At 59.2% G+C, this 14,227-nt stretch overlaps 2 protein-coding genes across 6 annotated transcripts; one reads left to right on the forward strand and one right to left on the reverse strand.

Annotated features, from left to right (window-relative positions):
• The first annotated feature begins 10 nt into the window (after positions 1–10).
• GLB1L (galactosidase beta 1 like) lies at positions 11–6,138 on the forward strand. Of its 5 annotated transcripts, none has more exons than XM_071747619.1 (17): positions 39–306; positions 643–824; positions 1,268–1,440; positions 1,773–1,923; positions 2,162–2,222; positions 2,486–2,580; positions 2,954–3,134; positions 3,219–3,277; positions 3,470–3,591; positions 3,810–3,850; positions 4,129–4,247; positions 4,384–4,458; positions 4,537–4,626; positions 4,756–4,869; positions 5,161–5,292; positions 5,598–5,813; positions 5,896–6,138. In XM_071747619.1, the coding sequence occupies exons 2-17, from the start codon at positions 705–707 to the stop codon at positions 6,112–6,114; spliced, it is 1,968 nt and encodes a 655-aa protein (XP_071603720.1). In that variant the 5' UTR covers positions 39–306; positions 643–704; the 3' UTR covers positions 6,115–6,138. The 5 variants fall into 5 exon arrangements, with proteins under 5 accessions (XP_071603722.1, XP_071603720.1, XP_071603721.1 ...); XM_071747620.1 differs by lacking the exon at positions 39–306 and adding an exon at positions 318–449; XM_071747622.1 differs by lacking the exon at positions 39–306 and adding an exon at positions 327–433.
• A 215-nt stretch (positions 6,139–6,353) lies between these two features.
• Positions 6,354–14,155, reverse strand: ANKZF1 (ankyrin repeat and zinc finger peptidyl tRNA hydrolase 1). The gene is made up of 16 exons (XM_071747617.1): positions 14,083–14,155; positions 13,731–13,994; positions 12,738–12,847; positions 11,736–11,838; positions 11,168–11,352; positions 10,803–10,918; positions 10,393–10,546; positions 9,945–10,167; positions 9,669–9,770; positions 9,308–9,490; positions 9,092–9,202; positions 8,432–8,705; positions 7,943–8,054; positions 7,656–7,823; positions 7,479–7,549; positions 6,354–6,955 (listed from the first exon to the last, which is right to left on the reverse strand). Exons 2-16 carry the CDS (start codon positions 13,855–13,857, stop codon positions 6,835–6,837), a joined length of 2,160 nt encoding a protein of 719 aa, XP_071603718.1. The 5' UTR covers positions 13,858–13,994; positions 14,083–14,155; the 3' UTR covers positions 6,354–6,834.
• Between the last annotated feature and the right edge of the window lie 72 nt (positions 14,156–14,227).

Genomic DNA, 14,227 nt, shown 5'->3' on the forward strand with positions numbered 1-14,227 from the left:
GCTGCAGCCTTCCCGGTGCCGCCCCGGCGGGGTTGGCTCCTCTGGAGCGAGCGGGATGGGGGGGAGCGGAGCGGGGAAGTGGCGGTCCCGCCCCGCAGTGTGGCCGGGGCGGAGTGCGGTGGCATCCTCCGGTCCCCTGCTGCGAGCAGTGGCGGTGGTAGCGGTAGCGGCATCCCGCAGCCCCGCCGCTCCCCGGTGACCCGTGCCCCGAGCCTGAACAGGGGACAGAGCTGGCGAGGCCACCCCAGCAGGGCTCGTCCCTGAGGACATCACCCCCTCTGTCACCAGCTCCAGCACTCGTTCCGGGTGGATTGTCCATTCTTTCAGACAGCAGCACCAGACCCCCCTCCCGGAGTAATAACCGAGGTGTCCCATCACCACCGCTCTGATGAAACAAGTGGGCTCGGATCCTTCGAAGACGTTTTGTCTGGTGGTGATACTTCTATGAGGTTTCTCTCCACGTGTGAAACCAACCGGGGTGCCCGTAGGGCACTGGCGATGTGTCCACTGGCTGGAGCTGGCTCAGGGGGTGGGGCGCTGCCTGCAGCCCGTGCTGGGTGGGCCATGAGGCGGGAAGTGGGGGCTGACACAGGCACGGGTGGGGCAGAGTAGCCCGTCCCCTTATCCCATGGTCCCCCACAGCTGTGCTGCTCAGTTGTCCGCATGTAGGACCTCGGCCTGTGCTGGCCGAGAAGGATCATGTGATGGTGGTGGTGGTGTCCACGTTCCAGTTCGTTCCCTATCGCGGACCTGCGGAGCGCCCGGCGAGGATGGGGCTGCCGGCTCTGGCCCTGCTGCTGGCAGCGGGGCTCCTGCTCACGCAGGTTAGCAAACACGGGTGGAAAGGTTGAGACAAGCGCGCGGTGCTTCCGGTGGGACGGCTCCGGGATCTGCCTTGTTTTCCTCCTTTCCTCCCCTGTGTCCCTGCTCTTCCTGCTATGGCTCCCTTCTGCAGCAGCCCGTGGCCCGCCCCAGTATCCCACTTAAGCTCCCAGATCACGGCCTGCCCTCCCAGCAATCCTCCCCTGCGGCTCCCGTCTCCCAGAATGATGCCGCCAGCTCAGCCGCAGGGTTTTTAATTAGCGGCAAGGAGGGGGCCCATCAGGCACTGCAAATGGCTGCCCTTCTTATCCTTCCTCCTCTCCCGGGACAACGTGGTACCCGCCTCGTCCCTGCACCGAGAAAGGGTCCCCTCCAGGGACTGTGGAAGGGGGCAGATGGGCTTGGGGACAGTCTGCAGCCCCCCAGTGTTGTCCCTCTCCTGCAGGCCTCCCCACCAGCACGCTCCTTCCAGCTGGATTATGAGAAGGATTGCTTCCGCAAGGATGGTGCCCCTTTCCGTTACATCTCGGGCAGCATCCACTATGCCCGTGTCCCGCGCCCCGCCTGGAGGGACCGGCTCCTGAAGATGTACATGAGTGGGCTCAGTGCTGTGCAGGTGTAAGTGATGCAGGGGCAGCCCTGGGTGCACAGGCCATGCCACCGCAGCCCCTCAGGGTCTCTGGGGTACCTGGAATAGGGACAAAGGCAGGGGTGTTGCGTGATCACAGGGAGGGGGGACCAGCCCTTGCCCTGGGCTGACTGTAACCCCCAGGACACCCCTGCCAGGCACAAATACAAGCTTGGGCTGGTCCCAGTCCAGTCCCAGTTGCCATCTTCATCCCAGGCTGGAGGCTAGTTCCCAAGAGCAGGGGGACCAGCCTGTGGGATGATTTCCTATCATGCCAGAGTGCCTTTAGCCCCTGAGATGCTGATCTCCCCTCTCACCCCAGCTACATCCCCTGGAACTATCATGAGCCACTGCCAGGGGTTTATGACTTTGCTGGAGACCGGGATGTGGAAGCCTTCTTGGACCTGACAGCTGAGCTGGGGCTTCTGGTGATCCTGCGGCCGGGGCCCTACATCTGTGCGGAGTGGGAGATGGTGAGCCCCAGCACCTAGACCTGGGACAGAGAGGTCATGGTGGCCTGAGAAGGATACAGCAGGGTTGGACCTTCTGGCTGGCATGATGATCCTGGTGCCATGCTAGCCATGCCCAGGATGCTGCTCCATGGGACAGATGCTGAGAAATAGCATTGCCCTGGCCTGGTTTTGGCCATGCGCCAGCCTAGGCTGCTGACCAGTTTCTCTGTCTTCCTTTTGGCTGTGGGTGTTTCTCCAGGGTGGCCTGCCTGCCTGGCTGCTGTGGAAACCAGACATCGTCCTGCGCTCCTCTGACCCCGGTGAGCCTCGGCACAGGCACTGGCTACAATGTCCTTACAGCCTGGTGCCAGTCCTAGCACACTGATCTCTTTCCACACACCTGCCAACCCTGCTGCTTGAGCAGTCCCATCCCCTTCTTAATCTTTTGGGAGTACCATACCACCTCTGCTTCCCCATGATGCTTGCCTCTGCCCATCTGGTCCATGCTCCTCCTGGCAGGGCTCGCTGCAGGTGGGATAGGGTGAGCACTGCAGCCAGGCTGAGTTCCTCTCTCTATCCCCAGCATACCTGGCAGCTGTTGACTCTTGGCTCCATGTCCTGTTACCCAAGATCAAGCCACGCCTGTACCAGTATGGGGGGAACATCATCAGTGTGCAGGTAGGGTGCTGTGGGATCTTGCCCCCTGCCCTGCTCTGGATCACTTTTGTATGTGCCCCAAAAAGCCATCTGTACCCCCACACCATGCCTCATTCATCACAGCTCTTAGATAAATCCCTCCTCATCACTGGACCTGGGCTTAAATTCAAGGGCTGGGACTCTGGGTTACCTTTTATGGTTTGAGGGACAAGGGCAGAGCTGAGGGTCATAATGGGGCTGCAGAGTCAGTCCTGAGCTGCACCTGGGGGCTGTCATGACAGCTCATGATGTCAGGAGAGAAGAGGGAAACTGTGTGCTTGTCCCAGTGCTTGGCAAGATCGGGCTGCAGACCTGCTGTGTGCATGCTGAGTGCTGGCCTCTGTCCTGCTCTCAGGTGGAGAACGAATACGGGAGCTACTATGCGTGTGACTACGAGTACCTGCGGCACCTTCTGGGCTCCTTCAGGGCACTGCTGGGGAACGAGGTGCTGCTCTTCACCACTGACAGCACACGGGTGGAGGAGCTGCACTGTGGCACACTGCAGGGGCTCTACGCCACCATCGACTTTGGGCCAGGTACCCCTATGGGGGAGGAGGAGAGGGATGGGTGGGTGATCACAGCTCCATCTTGCTTCAACTTCCCTCCCTCCACTTCTGCAGGCTCCAATATTACTGAGTCGTTTGGTGCTCAGCGCCAGGTCGAGCCAAAGGGTCCCCTGGTGAGCTTGGTGTGGGCACTGGGGGGATAAATCACCCTCGGTGGCTTTGGGGAGGCAGAGGGACCTGGGGGGCAGAAGGCAAGGTAAAGAAGGGTGCCAGTGCCAGGCTGCAGGTGAGCAGGCATGATGAGGCTGGCAGAAGGGTGCCAGGAGCCCCAGCTCTGGGCAGGTGACAGTCCCTTTCTCCCCCAGGTGAACTCTGAGTACTACACAGGCTGGCTGGACTACTGGGGGGAGGCACATGCCAGCACCAGCTCAGCACAGGTGGCCCGGGGACTGGAGGACATGCTGCAGCTGGGAGCCAACATCAACATGCAAGTAGTCAGCTGGCATGGGGCACAGCCTGGGGGAAGTGATGCCTTCTCCTCTTCCAGCATTGGAGTGGGCATTGCTGCTCACCTTCATCCTATGGTGCTTGAGCAAGGGGAGGCAGGCAAGGCTGGAACCATGGGTGCAGCAGAGAGGGGACAGCAGGGTGAGTGCCTGCCAGGTCTGTAGGGGTGCTGACAGGGTTTTCTGGTGTGTCCCATAGGTATATGTTTCATGGAGGAACAAACTTTGCCTACTGGAGTGGTGAGTAGGGCCCTGCCCTGGGGAAGGGGAACACACTGCAGGCTGAGCGCTTTCCATGGCCATCTCTGAGGAGCCTGCTTCGGACTCGGGTTCTGTCCCATGGAGAGGCTGATACATAGCCAAGGGGCTCTGAGCGCAAGATTGTTCCTCACCGAGGACTCCTTTTATCCCTGTTCTGAGTCATGAGCCCCACTACTTGCAGCCCGCCTGGGGCTGGATTCCATACCCTGGGCTCTGCCAAAGCCCCTTCCACCAGCTCCTATCACCTTGTCTGCCAGGTGCTGACTTCAAGGACCAGTACAAACCAGTGACCACCAGCTACGACTATGATGCCCCCCTCTCGGAGGCAGGAGACCCCACTGAGAAGCTGTTTGCCATCCGCACAGTCATCAGCAAGGTGCTGAGCCTGGCAGCAGGAGGGGGACGGTACTGGGTGCTGCTGCTAGCGCCAGAGGGGGAAATAGAAGGACCTGACGGACCAAGGGACAATCTCCCTGCTTGCCCCAGAGGGCAGCTGACTGTTTGCTGTTCAGTTCCAGCCCCTTCCAGTTGGTCCGATGCCACCTGCCACCCCCAAGTACTCCTATGGCCGGGTGGCACTGCGGAAGGTGAGTGCCTGCCCGAAGGGCTGCACTGCCCCTGCCTGGCACTGCCCCACCGCCCCACACCCACCCCTCTCTTTGCAGTATGCTGACCTCCTGGATGTCTTGGATGTGCTGTGCCCCTCTGGGGCCATCCAGAGCCAGTTCCCACTCACCTTTGAGGCCATAAAGCAGGTGAGGGGTTGGGCACAGGGGGAGGCACTGCCTCTAGGCTTCACTGCCCTTCTCTGGCACCAGGGTGGAGGAAGGGAGCTTGTCTACAGCCCTGTTTCCCTTTCTGTTCTGCTCCACTGTGTCCTGCAGGCCCATGGCTTTGTGTTGTACCGCACACAGCTGCCACAGGACGTCCCAGACCCTGCCATGCTGGTATCTCCTCCTCACAGCATTTGCGACCGTGGCTATGTGATGCTGCAGCAGGTCAGGCTGAGGGAGCATGCCTGTCCCTGTCCCGGTGCTTGTGAGGGCAGTGGGATCTGCCAGCAGTGAGGCCAGGCCATGCCAGGGCCTTGGGGAGGGACAGGGTCACATTGATCCCTTGTGGGGTAGCCCTCTGGTCTGAATTTGCCCCTTCTGGAGGCAGAAGGCAGCCCTGGGCTGGCTCAGGGTGGGGGGGGGGGGGGCAGGCAGTGGGATGCTGGCAGGCTGCTAGCAGCATCTGGGGAGCTGGGACTGGGGCACTGGGTGGCAGTGCTGACCCTGTGGCTGCAGGAGTACCAAGGGACACTGGAGCGGGATGGACTGACAACACTGCGTGTGACAGGCAGGGCAGGGGACACCCTGGATGTACTCCTGGAAAACATGGGCAGGATCAGCTTCGGGGCCAACATCAGTGATTTCAAGGTGAGGGGAGGGGGCCCTGGGGGTCTGGAGGGAATGGCCTGGACACCTGAATGGCCGAAGGCCACCTCTCAGACCACAGCCACTGCATGGCCACCCCTAGACCTGCTCCCTGGTTAATCTCACCATCCCCTGGCAGACCTGCCAGGCCAAGTAAAGCTGTGAGATCTGCACTCCTCTCTCCCAGTTATGCTGCCAGGGTAGTGCAGCCTTACAGAGGATCCCATCCCCACTTCATTGCTGCAAGGGAGCATCCTTCTGACCAAGGCACACCCTGCTGCCTCATTTTCTCTTCTGCTTCATCTCAGGGTATGCTGGGGAACATCTCCTTGGGCTCCAGCCTTCTCAGCAACTGGTTGATCTACCCCCTGGCCATAGACACTGCCATCAAGCAGGGTTGGCCCCACGCTGCCCAGCCCCAATCAAGCAATGGGGGCACAGCAGGGCCAGCCTTCTACACTGGGACCTTTGAGACCCCTGGCATCGCTTGGGACACCTTTGTGAAGTTCCCAGGCTGGAGCAAGGTAATGCAGTGTGTAGCTGTAGAGGGGGTGAGGATGTACATGGGGTCCATCCTGACAGCTCAGACCTGTCTCCATCTTCTAGGGCCAGCTGTGGATAAATGGCTTCAACCTGGGCCGGTACTGGCCCAGCCATGGGCCCCAGCAGACACTCTTTGTGCCCAGCTCAGTGCTTCATGCTGACCGCCCCAACAACATCACAGTACTGGAGCTGGAGGGAGCATCCCCTGCCCCCTTCCTGCTTTTCCTAGACAAACCCCTTTTCAACAGGACTCTCAACCACAGCACCATGGCCACAAAATAAACACAAGGCTGCCAAGCACTAGCATCACCTCTCACTGCAGCTGTGGAGGGCAGAGGGCTGGTGAAGCACAGGGGCCACTGGAGGGGCTGCAGGGGCCGGGGGAGGGGGCATATCTTCCAGCATGGACATCCAGAGCTTCTGAACTCTTCTGAGGTCAGGCAAGGTCTGTGCTAAGGAGGAAGGGGCTCAGAATTGAGCTTCATTTCTATGCTAATCCCAAATAGTTCCAGTGCTCATGCTGATGCCCCCAGTGCCTAGGGGTTCAAGGCACCTCTTTATTGACATGCAGGCAGAGGAGGTAGTTGCTAACATGATATGGCTGAGACACTAATAGCAACCAGGAGAGGACAGGGCAAAGCACAGCCCAGACGGTGCCCATGGGCACAGCTACAGGTAGTTCTGGGCTGCAGGTATGTTGGGATCTGTCCCACTGCCATGGGCCTTTGAGGTAGCCATGAGAAAAGCCTACAGCAAGACCCCCCACAGCTGGAGCATGGAGCAGGCACAGTCCCTCACACTGGTACATAGGGACCTTGTTGTTGTAATGTCTCCAGAGTTACGACTCAGAGAGACATTCTCACCCTGAGCCTTGACAGAGCTGCCCCCAAGATGAACATGGCCAGCTTAGTCCCTCTGACCACACTGCTCCACAAGCTCTCCCTTGCTGTGCAGTGTGTCTCCAACACATCGGTCCTTGGCAGGTGGCAGCTGTCTCCAGCCCTAGGTGTGGCTGGCCCGGGCCCGGCGGTGGGTTTGCAGGCAGGCCGTGGAGCAGAAGGAGAAGTCAAGGTAATGGAAAGGGACCCGGCCCAGCAGGGACTCTCCACAATTCCAGCAGCGGCTGCAGGAAAGAGCAGAGATGGCCCTGAGCAAAGAGGGTTAGAAGAGGATTCTCTGCCTGGGCTGTGATATGAGACAGCAGCAGTGTAATGGAGCTGGGGACCCTCTGGTCCTACAGAGCTCACCCAGCAGCCTGGTCAGGCCATGCGCCCAGGAGGCAATGCTGTCTGGGGCAAGGAACTTCAAGGCAGGCTGAACATAGGGGAATGTGGCCCCACAAGGGCTGGCTGCCCACAGCCTGTGGGGAGGCAACAGGGAAGGGACACAGGATACAGGGTCAGGGGCGCAGGAGTGGCTGGAGGATTGGCTTGCCATAGATCTGGCTGCAAGTAGACCAAGTTGTCCTTTCCAAAACATTTCAGGGGCTAAGGGAAGGGAGCAAGAAAGCTTTGAGACAGATACTGCTGGGAATCGGGTAGCCAGGAATAGCTTTAGATTGGAAACAAGAACTGGAGCAAGAAGGGCAGGGAACAGCTGTGCTCACGTGGAGAGTGTGGAGGGAGCCATGCTGCTGGGTTTGTTACCTGATGTTGGCAAGAGCTGTGCCAGCATCTTGCAGCTGTGCAGCCAGCCTCCGCTCAGCAGCCAGGGCCCTCTGGGAAGCAGACAGACAGTTCAGTCTCCCCAGCCCCTGGGAGCTGATGTACCCAGAGCCCATGTTGGGAGCTGGGCTGTATCTTCTTCCCCAGGCAGGGCCTCACCTTCTCACTGTCAGACAGCGCTGCAAACCGCTGCTTCTCTCCCTGCTCCTGCTCCCAGCGCTGGCGCTCCTCCCGCTGCGCCTGCTCCCGCTGCTTCCTCTGGGCCTTCTGTGCCCGCTTCTTCTCCAGCTTCTTGGCCTCCATCTCCTGGGTCAGGGGTCCTGGCACCTGGGGACAGAGGGCAGTCAGCATCTCCCACTGAGCCAGGGGCTGCAGCATGAGTGGGCAAGACTTCACTCTGGGATCTCTCCGCCCCAAGAGGGTGAGGGCAGAGGGCAGGCACCCACCTTGGCACGGTTGTAGTCATACTTGTCTGGATGGTCCACCATGAACTTGCGGAAGGCGTTTCGGGTCAGTTTGTCAGCAGAGACACAGTAAGGGGTCTTCTCCTGCCCATCTCTGCAAGACAAGGAAGATCAACTCACCCAGCCATCTTACTGCCCATGTCCCACTGGGCTGTGAGCTCAGCAGCTCCTCAGAGATGTGCAATGAGTACTACAAGCCAGGGTATTGCAGCCAAAGAGGGGAAAGTTGCTGATCCCTACACCAGAATCCCCCATGTCCTCCTCTTCTTGTATCCTCCCTGCAGACAGGGAGAATGGTGGATCGGGTCCTAGGCCTCCCATAACAAATCCAGACATCCCAATCAATAGACACCAACCCTGGTTGTCCCAGGACAAGGCTGGCATCTGTCCCCCATGGTTGAGACAGGAGTGAGCTGCTGGGCTCCCAGAAGGGGCTGTGCTGCTCAACCACTGCGTGCCCTGAAGCCATACCTGAGGGCAGGGTCTGCCCCTGCCTCCAGCAGCAGGCACACAGCCTCAGCCTTCCCTGCCCGCGCTGCCACATGGAGCAGGGTGCAGCCACGCTCATTGACAGGCTGGTTGAGCAAGGAATGAGCCATATCCAGGAGCTGTGCACCATCCCCTTCTTTGCTGTCTCTTGGCAGGGCCCCATTCTCTGGCACACCCAAGAGGTGCCGCAGTGTCCCCACATCCCCCGTTTTGCAGGCGGTGAACAGAGCATCACGGAGCTGGGTCTGAGGGTCTCCTGTAAGGGAAGAACAGAAGGGGAGTCTGATGGCTCCCTGGAGAAAGTGGTGCTCTGGTCTGACACAGAGCATAGTTAAAGCAACTTGCTGCTGGCTGGATCTGAGCACTGCAGAATCTCCAGCACTTTCAGAGTCCATGACAATATTCCATGGCATTGCTGGACACTGTTGGTAGCAGCTGAGCCATATCCTGAGATGACATCTGTGCCAGCCCCCACAACACAGCCAACTTCTCCAGGTGCTGCCTGTTCCCCCAGCACACCCAGGTCAGAGCTGCCCTACAGCCATCCCACACCCAGCTGCTCTGGCATCTGAATGACAAATTATGCTTCACTCCACTGCAAAGCCACCAGCAAACGGACAGGCATCCACCTGGCCCACTTACCTCCATTGTCCCAGGGGAGGGGCTCAGCCCCTTGCTGCAGCTCCATCAGCAGCTCCAGGCCAGGCTGCCTGCCCTGGGTACCATGGCATCCCAACTCTTTGGCACAGGGTCCTGCACAGGGAACACACTGGGAGGAAGGGCCTGCCTGCACCCCATCTTTGCCTGTCTCTCCCCCAAACCTTTCTACACTGCCCCCTGCCAGTCCTTCCCCCTTACCTTTCTCCACCTTCTTATCTTTCTTCTTCCTCCTTTTGCGGTTTCTCCTGGGCATCACTTCAAACTCTCGGAGGTCCAAGGTCCCCAGTGTCACTTCCACAGTCTCCAGTTCCCCTGCAGGGCTTTCCTCCTCCTGTTCCTCCTCCTCCTCCTCTGGAGCTGGGGAGTGTGATAAGACAGGGGCTGAGGCCCCACAAACAGCATCAATCACTCAGGGCTCTCTCCCAAGCACACCTCGCCCTTCTCCTGTTCATCATGAGGCCACACTCTGCAGATCCTGTCACAGGGCTGCCAGTCTCATCCATAACAGTAGTCCCAGCTGCTGACTCAGGGTTATGTTTCCCTCCATGGCTCAACTCACCACTTGTGTCCTCCTGCAGACGATCCACCTCTGCTTTCTGCTGCCTCTTCTGCCAGCCCTTCTGGGGAGAACCAGTGATGTCTTCCAGTGGCGTGTCCTTCCCTGGGCAGAGAAAATGCTCCTGTCATTGCCTGGGGACAGGGAGAACCCCATGTCTCCAGGGATTGGAGGGGTGGAAAAATTAACACTTCCAGCCCATAGGACAGCACCCCCTAAATGCACAAGGGACCACGCCACCTGCTCTGACCCACAGATAATGACTCTGGTCCAACTCACCATACACCTGCAGACTGGCCAGAACAGTGTGGACTCGCAGCACCTCTCGCAGGGTGGCCCTACGGGTGCTGATGGGGATGTGGCAGATACGAGGGTCGCCCCGGTTGAGAGGTGGGTTCCTGCCACCAAAGAGCAGTGCACGGTTGTGACGAGGGGCCCGGAGGAAGATGCGCTGAGCTTCATTCAGATGCTGTGCCCAGGCTGCCAGCAGGTCCTGAATGTCCTGGGGAGGAAGGGGAGGCACTATGGGGTCCTGGGCGCACTGTGTGGACCCAGGTAGCTCTGAAGCAGAGACATACCCAGGACAGAGCAGCCTCAATTGGGCCCTGACCCACTTCCAGAGGTAACACCCCTGCCATGGCCAGCAGCAGCGGTGTGGTACCACCTGAGGGAGTCATCCACCACCATGTCTCCCAGCCGAGAGCCCAGTGTTGTGGTGCATCCTCACCTTGAGCAGTGCAGCCTCGTTGTGACGCCGCAGGGAGGCTCCGGCTGACCTGGGTGCAGACCCTGCGGTCTGGGCATCCCGAAGGCTCTGGGCTGTGCCCCGCCGAGCTCGCACTGTGTAGCGGTGGAAGGTCTTGTGCTCCTGCACTTGGGGGCTGTGAAGAGTGGTAGGCATGAGCAACAGGGCACCATGCCCTGAAAAAAAAAGAAGGATGAGCTAATGCCCCAGGGGCCCTAAAGGCTAGTACTTCTTTTGCAGCACAACCAGGCTTAGCCAACTCTCAAGCTAGGAGCTGCCCAGGGTGCGATAGGCACTGCAAGGGAGAAGGGGGGAAGGGACAGCCATCAAATGCCCAGCCCCACTTGACTATGTTTAGAGGGCCAAACCGAGGTCTGTCCCCATGTACTTACCCCCGGAACACAGCTCCTGCAAAGTGCCCACCACCCATCATCAGCACAACCCAGCATGTGCTCGCACCAAGGCTCTGCAGTGACGCTGTCACCTCTGCTGATTCTTCAATGCCACCCTGATACACAGGCACCCATGTTAGCATCCATAAGATCACTGTTACCTCTTGCTGTCCCCCAGGTCAGGGACCAGCCTTTCTGCTGGTACCAGAAGCACATTTCTGGGAGCACCTTGGAGTCACAAACCAGTCCACTAGCAAGCCCGGGGCTCTGAGCTGGCACCAGAATCCACCCCTCCCACCATGGGAGACCATCAGATGTCTGCACCCCAGCGCCACCCTCTCCCAACAAGCTGGGCTGTGACTTGCCTTCCTGGTGGCCAGCACGCAGCGGTAAGCACAGATGAGCTGTCCCTTCGCATTGCGGAGCAGCACCTTGTGGGAGCGGGAGGTCAGGGGGGTCCCGGGACTGTCATTGGTAGAGGGCAGCAACTCCGACTCACTGCTTGCATCAGACCTCTCTGAATCAGACCCTGAGATGCTGGAAACATCACCTGCAGGGAAAAGAAAATAAAGCACTGGACTGGGGCAAAGATTATCCAACAGCCTCCCCCAGACTTTGCAGGTGACTCCAAGGGCTAGCCCACAACCCCCAGAAATGTGATCCTACAGATTACAAGGGGGCTGCAGAGATAGGGATCTGGGGCTCTGGACCCACAGGTATGCCTAGACAGGAGCTAAGGTGGAACACCCCCTCTCCCCATAACAAGTCACCAGGGCTTAGGAGCAGTGTTGGACCCCCAGAAGACCCCACAAGGCCAGAATAAAAGGACCCTGAACTAGCAGAAGTAGCCAGGGGCTTCATCTCTTCCCAGAACAGCCCCAGAAAGGCTGCTGGCAGCCTCTGGGCTTTGCTGAGAGCAGCCCCGTCCCTCACCCCTATGGGTTTTCTCCTCAAACACTTCTGCCGGCAGCGTCCTGCGCCCCAGGAGTCGCTGCTTCAGGTTGAAGCGGTGCCAGTCGAGACGGTAGTGCTCAGTCTGTGGAGGGAAAAGGCATGAACCAGCAGGGCCTTGGTGGTCCTTGGAAACCAGCCCCACAAGAAGGCCTGGGGTGACAGACTTGAGGGCTAGACCGACACTGGGACCATACAGTGACCCTGCCTGGAAGATCATGGTACATTAACTGTGTCCATTTCTAGGGTTCCAAATGTAAAGAGGACACAGAGCTGTTGGAATGAGTCTGGAGGGGGGCCACAGAGATGATCAGAGAGCTGGAGCACCTCTCCTTGGAAGACAGGCTGAAAGAATTGGCCTTGTTCAGCCTGGAGATCAGAAGACTCCAGGGAGACCTTATAGTGGTCTTCCAGTACCTGAAGGGGCTACATATAAGCAGAGGAGGGACATTTTACAAAGGTGTGTAGGGGTAGGATGAGGGGCAAGGGGTTTATATTGAAAAAGAGTAGATTTAAATCAGATATTAGGAAGAAATTCTTTCCTGTGAGGGTGGCGAGACACTGGCCAGAGCTGTGATTGCCGCCTTCCTGGAAGTGTTCAAGGCCAGGTTGGATGGGGCTGTAAGCAACCTGGTCTAGTGGGAGGTGTCCCTGCCCATGGGAGAGGGGTTGGAATTAGATGATTTCTATGGTCCCTTCCAACCCAAATCAGTCTGCGATATTCTATGATTAAGGAGTTAGCCATGAAACAGTTATCTTGAACAGGTTCAGGCCTGTGCCACGTGTACTGTTTCCCTCCAGTAAATGATATTTTAAGCAATAACATATACCATCTGAGTGCCAGACCCCAACAGGTCATGGTCAGCAGAGCTCCAGGAAGCAGCCAGCAGTGGGTTGCACCGTGCTGGGGCTGAGGCTCTGTAGCAGGACCCCACGAGCCATGCCAGCCCTTCCACCTCATGCTGTCCATTTGGCTTTACCCACCTGCTCCTCCCTGCTGCTGAACACCTGCCTGCAGGTTGAGCAGCACATCCGCTCCAGCACCTCAGGGACCCCAATGGGCTTCTCCTCGCTGCTGGCAGCTGTGGGTTTCTCTGGAAGAAGAATGGATGGACTGTGCACAGGGAGCTTCCCAGGCTGCAGCACAAGGAGTGGGGTCTCCTGGCTGTCTTCACACCCACTCACAGAAAATCATAGAATTGTTTTGTTTGGAAAAGACCTCTGTGATCACCAAGTTCAACTGTTAACCCAGCACTCAGCATTGCCTAGTCCACCACTAACCACATCCCTCAACACCACATCTACGCATCTTTCAGACACCTCCAGGTATGGTGAAACCACCACTTCCCTAGGCAGCCCCTTCCAGTGCCTGACAAGCACTGAGCTGAAGAGTTTTTTTTGTAATATCTAATCTCAATCTCCGTTAGTACAACTTCTTCTTGTTCTATAGCTTGTTATTTGCGAGAAGAAACTGACCCCCACCTAACTACAGCCTCCCTTCAGGTATGTGTAGAGAGCAGTAAGGTCTCTCCTCAGCCTCCTTTTCTCAAATAGCCCCAGCTCCTTCAGCTGCTCCTTGTTCTCCAGACCCTTCACCAGCTTTGTTGACCTCCCCTGGACACGCTCCAGCCCCTCACTGCCCTTCATGTGGTGAGGGGCCCAGAACTGATCCCAGGATTTGCAGTGTGGCCTCAACAGTGCTGAGTGGAGGGGAACGATCTCCTGGTCCCGCTGGCTGCACTATTGCTGAAACAAGACTCAGAGCCCTGCGGCTTCAGAAGGAGCTTCAGGGACACTGGGGTGACAGTCGGGAAGCCCATTTACCCACACGCCAGGCAGCTCCCACGGCCAAATTCCAGGCCAGCCGCCTAAGATGCGCTGAAGACCGAGTTCCCTCTCGCTGACGGTGGGGTTGGGGGACATGAGCTTGGCCAAACAAACCCCCCGCCCCGCGCTGCCCCGCCGATCCCCACGCACCGTGCCTCACCGGTGCTGGCTCGGGGCTCCACGCATCCGCAGCCACGCTGGTGACGAGGGTCAGCCCGCGCAGGAGCACGGGGTCCTGAGCGGCCTCGAAAACCGACCTGCGCTCCGGGGCCGGCATGGCTCCTGCTGCCGGCGGCACGGACAGCGCCTCAGCGACCGGGACGGCCCGGGGGCAGCAGGAACCACCTACGGGTCACCGGACGGGCCCCCGCACCGCCAGGGTCTCTCCCCCAGCCCGCCCCGAGTCCCGCCTCCCTGAGCCTTTTCCCTCCCCGCCCCCGCCCCCGTCAGCCCCCCAGGGCCTCTGCCCCCACGATCCCCGCCTCGCCGGTGACCGGGGCGCCGTTCCGGCCCGGTCCGGAAGCGGCCCTCAGCTGCCCACACGCCACATCCTCCTGAGCTACGGGCCGCCGCTGGGCTCACCGACCCCGCCCCGCCGCCCCCCCATTCGCCATCCTCCCGCCACGCCCCCCGCTGCCATTGGCCGC

Source organism: Heliangelus exortis, chromosome 6 (assembly GCF_036169615.1).
Source record: "Heliangelus exortis chromosome 6, bHelExo1.hap1, whole genome shotgun sequence".
Lineage (NCBI taxonomy): Eukaryota > Metazoa > Chordata > Aves > Apodiformes > Trochilidae > Heliangelus > Heliangelus exortis.